General features: G+C 36.6%; 2 protein-coding genes across 2 annotated transcripts in view; both read left to right on the top strand.

Moving 5' to 3' along the window:
* Nucleotides 1-1945, top strand: part of LOC106534235 (transmembrane protein 237B) — a 9725-nt gene extending 7780 nt beyond the window's left edge. The window contains exons 11-14 of the mRNA XM_014030810.1: nucleotides 1213-1286; nucleotides 1371-1458; nucleotides 1543-1664; nucleotides 1736-1945. Coding sequence (XP_013886264.1) covers nucleotides 1213-1286; nucleotides 1371-1458; nucleotides 1543-1664; nucleotides 1736-1800 — 349 coding nt within the window. The 3' untranslated portion in view covers nucleotides 1801-1945. The remainder of the gene's footprint in view (nucleotides 1-1212; nucleotides 1287-1370; nucleotides 1459-1542; nucleotides 1665-1735) is intronic.
* Nucleotides 1946-2744: 799 nt separating this feature from the next.
* The window catches only part of cyp20a1 (cytochrome P450, family 20, subfamily A, polypeptide 1), an 11015-nt gene continuing 6028 nt past the window's right edge, over nucleotides 2745-7731 (top strand). Inside the window, exons 1-2 of the mRNA XM_014030809.1 lie at nucleotides 2745-2959; nucleotides 3402-3451. Coding sequence (XP_013886263.1) covers nucleotides 2888-2959; nucleotides 3402-3451 — 122 coding nt within the window. The 5' untranslated portion in view covers nucleotides 2745-2887. The remainder of the gene's footprint in view (nucleotides 2960-3401; nucleotides 3452-7731) is intronic.

The raw sequence follows: 7731 nt of genomic DNA, 5'->3' as shown, positions 1-7731 counted from the left end.
GTTACAGGCTGACTTCAGGTCTGGTTTAGATCATTGTTACTTACAGTATAAATTTTACATTTTTCTGGTATAAATTTGTGTTTTACATGATTGTTGAATGAAATTAACATAATTATTAATTTATTGTAAAAACATGACAGATAATCTGTGAAACAGATCCAGTTCAGCTTGTTGTTTATTTATTAGTTTCTATGGAGGCTGTAAGATGTTGCCCTGTTAGGTCTGTTTCTGCTCCTCCATACTGTCACAGACACCACCAGTGGACAGGATGGGCGTGGCTCAGTCCAGTGTTGTTATTCAAGTCTATGCATTCAATACAGTCCCCCCCTTTTTTTATTTATTAATTTAAGAAAAACACACAACGAAAAACAATACAAGAAATGCAGACAAAAAAATTACATACAGTAGCTCAGATCAAATAAAGAAACATTAAGGAAATAAAATAGTAGCCTTAATCAACCAATCAGTAGGACAGTAGACCTTGGAGTAAATGAGAGGCCACCTCAGGCCCAACATATTTCAAGTAGGGATCTCAGGTAGAATTGAAAATGTCCAGTTAAGAGTTAAGTAAACAAGTAATATATTCATTAGGAATGCATTCCTGTATTAAATCATGCCATGATTTCAATGAGGGTCCTGAATCTTTAATCCAGAAAAGCAAAATATTCTTCCTGGCAGTAAAAGTCAGCAGGTTATAAAACCGTTTGTGTTCAGGCTTAACCAACGGGTCAGACAGGCCCAGGAGTAGGAATTTTGGGTTTAGCTGCTGTTGCCCTGTCTGGTCTCTGTTCCTCCTCCTCCATGCTGTCACAGACATTACCAGTGGACGGTATAGGCTCAGTCTAGTGTTCTTATTCAAGTCTATGCATTTAATACAGTCAATACAAAACATTATGTTAGTAACGACAATCCAAAAATTATTATACAACACCAAAACAATACCCCAATGTTTCCTTAAGGGCTCTGTAAGTTGCAGCTACACAGCAATAAAGCTAAAAAAAAATAATTTAAGATCTTTTGAGTCTCTGGGGTCTCACTGAGACCTCCAGTGAGGCTGATTTAAATAATGAAAGGGTTAACATTACAGAAACACAAAAAACAGCTTCTGTTATTTAAAAGATGTTGGTGCATATAGCTGTAAAACTGTTTTGTGTTGCTTTAGTTAAGAGGAATACATTTATAATAAAAAAGTCGAAACTGTTTTGTTGTCAGAGTGAATTTGGCCAAAGGCTTCAAAGCTCTGCGGGAGTTCATCACACTCGATCCAGTGGCTCTGGCTTCGTTCTGTGAGTCCACATCATTAACCCAGAGGCTTGGAAAAGTTCTGATTTCTGCTTTTAGCAAACACTTTGTTTTTTTTCCCTCCTCAGTATATTTCTCAGCATTGGTCCTGTCTCTGAGCCAGCAGATGACCAGCGATCGCATCAACCTCTACCCTTCCTTTAACACAACATTATGGTGCGGTAACTGCAAAAATGTGAGCTTCTGATACCAAATTTAAAAAAAAGACGTGTTTGAAGGCTCAAAAAGTTTCTGCCGCAGGCCTGCAGGGTCGGAGCACCACGTTCTTCACCCGTGGGTCACCATCAACCTGGTGGTGGCTCTGCTTGTGGGTTTGGCTTGGGTTTTGATTGCCACCAGACCTGAGACAGACTACACTGAAGGTGAGAAACAGCAGTCCAAACTGTAAGTCCTGTCAAACAAAACAACACGTTACTTTCTTTTTCTTCTTCAGGCTACCTGAGGTCCATGGAGATTGAACCTCCAAAGCCAGATGACAAATCAGAAATCACTGCCTGATTTTTAATTTTTTAATTTTTTTAGTGGAGAGATCCTGTATGTTGTCTTTTCTTGCTCAACTTTGACGTCTCATTTTTAAATTATAATGTATTTCTATAATAAAATATGCTCATCTATTTTTAAATAAAGCATTTTAACAATCTTCTATTCATCTTACAACTACTGTCTGAAAAACCAATGGAAAAGAGATGAAGATACAAACGTACTTAAAGCAGATGAAGCAGAGGAGTGGATGCTGTTTAGAAGGGCTGAAGATGTTTTCTTTCTATTTAATATGAAGATCTAAGACCTGAAATTGTTTCCAGTATAAAAGCTTAAAAGAAAATGAAGAAAAAAAATCCACAACTTCCTACTTTAAAAATGGAAAATACAAAAAAAAAAAAAAAAAAAAAAAAAAAAAACCCTTCCAGAAAGGTAATATTGTCATACTGCAAGCAAAAATTAATTACCAAAAAATGTAACATTTTAATTGAAGAAAAGTAAGTTAAGCACTTGAAGTGTTAGTTAAAAACAACTGGCAGCTAATAAAACGGACTATTAAAAAAAGCATGTTGCTGAAATGTAAACATGATCAACTAAATTGTATAATCTTCTGTAAAGACTTAATATATCTTGAGTTTATATTGGTTGAAAAGCATGTGATCCAGTTACATTGAAAAAGTGGAATAAGTATGTTTTTCAAAGTTAAAGCCAACAATCTTGTCAATGGGTGCACACTTTAATATATTTTTGGAGAGGCTCTAGGCCACGGTTACTCCCTGCCACCCAGAATCTTGTGTGTTTTTTTATTTTTTCTCTCTTTTTTTGTAGACATCAAATAACCAATTACCTTATTCTAAACTTGCTGAAGACTGAACAACAAAGAAAGAATTACTCAAACCTTATGCGGGCCTACCTGAAGGGGGCGCTCATCCGGTTTGTTTTGTTTTTGGCTTCTTTCGCACAACGTCCTTCTGAGCTCGATTACTTTTGTCTGTGTGCTAACCAGGCTGTGCGGTCTAACGCAGAGAAGGCAATGTTGACGTGGAAATTATCATTCATGCAAAAAATATTCTGATAAACCTGTGAAAGAGTCAGCAACGCAGTCATGTTGGATTTCGCCATTTTTGCTGTGACGTTTGTCATCATTTTAGTCGGCGCTGTTCTTTATTTATACCCGGTAAGTAACTTAATTAAAACTTCGTCAGCAGCGTTAGCTATCAAGGCTATACTCTCGCCAGTCTTTGAGAAGGAAAAGCTTGATTTAAGAGATCATTTGTTTTACACAAATTTAGAATGTATCACATGTCATTTTTTATATAAATATAGAATTTTATGATGTTGTGCACTTTTCGGCATTCATTTATTCTAATATTTAGCTAGGGTTTTAATTAAGCACAACCTAAAGTGAGCTATTGTATGTAAATAAAAAATGACATAGGCAGCCTTATAAATTTTACTTCGTCTTTTTGATTAACATAATACAGTCATTTACTGTAATATTATTGCTTGTTAGTGAGAAAGTACTAGTTATTCTGAGATGTTTTTTCAAGGGCATTGCCCTGAAATATACAATGAATCGTTTTAATTGTTCATCAATCAGTTTCCAATTATGTTTTCAGTCATCCAGAAGGGCTTCTGGGATCCCAGGTCTCAACCCCACAGATGAGAAGTAAGTTGTCATGGGACTTTTGTGTTAGCAGCTTGTTTACATTTGGTATACGGAGTACCTTTTATACTATTAGGTTGAGCAAGGTGAGACTTGTGCACGTGCAAATTCAGCTGAGCAACTTTGCCTTCTGGTAAGCTTGCGTTTGTACAAAGTATGGCAGGCTGTTTACCATATAATCAACTCCCACTCTTATCTCTGTTAACCGTTTGAATCTAATAACAGTTTAATAACATTACTGCTAGTAAGAATTTAACTTAAAGTTATTTACTAATGCACATTGTTACAAGTATAAATTAAGATGTAAAATTTTGTCATTGTACCAGTAAAAAGTACATTTGCATTATTGATAAACCCATAAAAAGTTTAAGTGGTTGACTTAACATTATTCTGATCATGGTGCATGAACAGAATAATAGATTTCTGCAATAGATATTCAGACTCTCCATTACGTATTGATGTTAATTAGTAATGATAAAAGTTTTTTTATTTAAAATTGATTTAACATGGGAGGTCTCATTGAGATTACAAACTTCTTTTTTAAGGGAGTCCTACCCAAGAGGCAGCAAAAGTTACACAACAGTTACAATTAGCTGCACAATTAAAATACAAAATAAGTATTAAAAAGTCACAATTTAAGAAAGCCATCTGTAGTGGTCTCAGTCGTAACTTAAAAGTGTTAAATGAAATAAGTTCTGTTAATTTCCAGTCTTTTTGCAACATGTTCCGTGTGGATGGAGCTGAGTAAACAAAAACCCTTTTTCCAAACTGTGAATAAATAGAACAGAGAGGAAGAAAGGTTCATTTGAATTCAAAGAGTAAGAATCAACGTTTCTCTGTGTTAATGTTAAGTAATAATGTCTACTGTTAACTTGTTCGTATAACAATATTTACCATGAAGATTTCCTTTGTTTGGTACTGTGATTGTTTCTGTTTTATAATTAAAATGACATTTGAATAATAATACAAGACATTTTTCTCCTAACTTCACCACAAGCTGTGAGTTACGGAAGCTGAGAGCTGTTTTCCGCTTATCATTTTTTCCCATGGTTTTCTGGAGAGAACAGGTTAATTATGTCGGTATCACAAAATAACGACCGTTTTCTTTTTTTTTTTTAACTTTGTTTTTATTATTTTTTGTAAACACATAATATCAAAGAAACATACARGAGGGCTGGAGTGAACGATAACACATCATCTTATTTATCATTGTGATTTACAGACATATTTCTGTTCATGATCCCATGAAAGAAGAAGTAACAGGAAAAAAAACCAAACAGAATAATTAAATTCTCAGGAAATTAAGTTAGGTGCAAGTTATAAAACAGAGTAATTAGAAGCTTTTGAGTTGTCATCAATTAATGGTTACATCTTTGGGTATATAACAGACCCATTTTCCCCAGAGTCTCTCTCCTTTCTTTTTCTGGAGACGTTTTGAAAAAGTCAGCATCTCCATGTTATGGATCATGTTTATAATATTTATAAAGAGCTTCATGGTTGGAGGGTTTTGTTGAAGCCAACATTTAGTAATTGCCTTCTTGCTTGCATCCATACAGATCTTCAATAAGTATATGTCCCATGTGTTGAGACCCTCAGGAAGCCTTCCAAGATATAGAACATCAAAGGAAAGGTCCAAGGTTATGTCCACGATTTCAAAGATTATTTGTTTCACATCCTTCCAAAAAGTTTTCATCTTTGGACATGCCCAAAACACATGAAAGTAATCCGCAGGTCTCACCCCACACTCCCTCCAGCAAAAAGTCTGTGAGTCACCTAATCTAGATTTCTGTTTTGGGGTAATAAAAAATCAGAAATCTCTCCATATCAAAGAGTTTGTAGTGGAAAGAATTTTCTTCCACATTGGCTGCCATTTTTCCTGTGAAATTATAATGCTTGCTTCTGTCTCCCACCTCTGTCTGTTGTACTCTGTTGAGCTCTTATTCATAGCTGTGAAATTTCTATAAAGTTTACCAAGGATGCGCTTTGAATTTTTGGCAGCACATGCATCCATAAATACTTGAATTATCCCTGGATTTGTATCAAAGTCTGTAGTTACAGTATGATTTCCCTCCTAAAAAAACTTTGAATCTGTAAATAACGATAGAAATCTTCTCTATTCATCCCAAAAGTATAGCACATTTCTTTAAAAGTTAATAACTCCCCCTTTTTTATTATCTTACAGAATGAGGTGATTCCCTGTCTTTCCCATATCTTATATTTATGGTCCATCAATGCTGGAAGGATGCGTGGGTGGTGTGAACGACCGTTTTCTTGAGATAACAAGATAATTCTTTTCCATTATCACAAGAAAATAATTGTTTTCTTTAGAAAACAACATGATTATCTTTTCTTGAATGATCAGTTTCTTAGTGTTCTTAAAAAGATCGTGGAGAACCTGGCATTGATCAACACATCAGACTTTACTTCTGTTGAGGTCCAACACAGGCTGGAATCGCACTGTGTTTATTGTACAGATTAAACCAGCCCTCGTCATTTAAGGAGACGGCTTGCCCGACTGTAGCTCAGCAGGCATCTACACTTAAGTGATCCTGCTGATATAATAAACTTCATCAGTGACTGAGGGGGCCAGGCCAACTTCGTGGTTACTGGATGATGCACAAGAGGAAAACCATAACTCGTTATCTCGAGAACACCATTGGAACATAACTCACTATCTTTCCACATACATACATAAATATGTTGCTATCTCACGAAAACCATGGAAAAAATTTATACGCATAAAACATTTGCTCTCGGCTTCCGTAGTAAGTTGTATAGGGGGCCACAAAAATCAAACTGTAAATAGTTGAAAACTCTTGTTAAATGAAACAGGTATTTTCACAGAGGATAAAGGCCCCCTCGTACTCAGGCATACTTTACTCCGTGGAGGTCCGCGCGGACTTGAGGTGGACTCGAAGCGGTTGTCCACCAGACAGGTCCGCACAGAGATCATTATTTACATCTGTGTCCTCGGTGTCGCACAATAAACTGCCAGGCGAGTTCACATCGAATGCAACACCAAGCAAATAAAATTGAGAATCTGCATCGTTTTGTGGATGAAATGGAGTCAAATTTTGAAGAGTGTCTCATGGAGGAGATTAGAAAAGATAGAAACGCCTCACTCATTGCCAGAGGTTTATAGTAACTAAGTACATTTACTTTGTTACAGTGCTTAAAGGCACAGTGTGTAGGATTTGTTGTTTTTAGCGACATCTAGTGGTTGAGTGGTTGAATAATCCTTCCTGGTCCTCCCCCCACCCCCGCTTCCAAACGCTACGGTGTCTCTCAGGTGTCAAAAACCTTTGATAATTCCAACCGCGATGTCTACCAGCAGCTTCAGGGCTAGTGATGTTTCAAGTGGTAAGATTATGAGCTTTAATAAGTAAAATTATACCAGCTATGTTTACATGCACAAAATTTTTTAATCGGATTGAAATGTATTCAGATTAAATAATCCAAATGTACTGTTTACATGGATACAATCCGATCATGAAAAGTGTTTACATGCACCAGAGTTTTATTCAGAATAAAAATCCGGACATGCACAGTGTTGTAAACGTTCAGCTCTACTTCCGTGTTACAAACGTAAACAAAGCTCCTCTGTGCGCTCAGGACGGACCCGTGTCAGCTTTTAATAACAGTAGAGACGTCTTTACTCATCTCCTCGGTTGAGCTGCAGCCTGCAGATGAAGCAATACGTGCTTTTTATTTTTATTTTTTTTGCGAAGCAACGTCTGCTGTTTGCCTCCTTTTTCATCTGTTAAGAGAGCATGGAGGAAAAGTTCTGCACGGTGTTGCGCAGCTGGAGCGCTGCTGTCCCACCTCCTCTAACCGGGTGAATGAAAGTCAGCAGACATGCGCCCAGGTCAGTTTTCTACAATCAGAATAAGATGATCAGATTAAGTGTTTACATGAACCTCATTCCGATTATCATTCGGCATAACCCACCCTTTTCATTCGGATTAAAAACTTATTCGGATCGAGCTCAATCGGATCAGAATAATCGGAACGGGCTGTTTACATGACGCATTTTTATTCCGAACGGCTGTTTAATCTGATTACTTTTGTCCATGTAAACGTAGCTAATGACAGACAACAAATATTACATTTATAGTATCACAACTAAAACCGTGTTTGATGCCGCCACCGCAGTTTGTCCTTCATGAGCCTTCATAGACAAGATGGCAGCTGCCTGTGGTGGCGACCCGCGAGCATGGAGATATAAACAGCTTTTTATAAGGTAAAAATAATAAAACAAGGTCTTTGTCTGCAATGATTAGACA

This window comes from Austrofundulus limnaeus, unplaced genomic scaffold, assembly GCF_001266775.1.
Source record: "Austrofundulus limnaeus strain Quisiro unplaced genomic scaffold, Austrofundulus_limnaeus-1.0 Scaffold1120, whole genome shotgun sequence".
NCBI classification, from domain to species: domain Eukaryota; kingdom Metazoa; phylum Chordata; class Actinopteri; order Cyprinodontiformes; family Rivulidae; genus Austrofundulus; species Austrofundulus limnaeus.
Note: the sequence above shows the minus strand (reverse complement) of the source record. Positions and strands in the feature narration are given on the sequence as shown.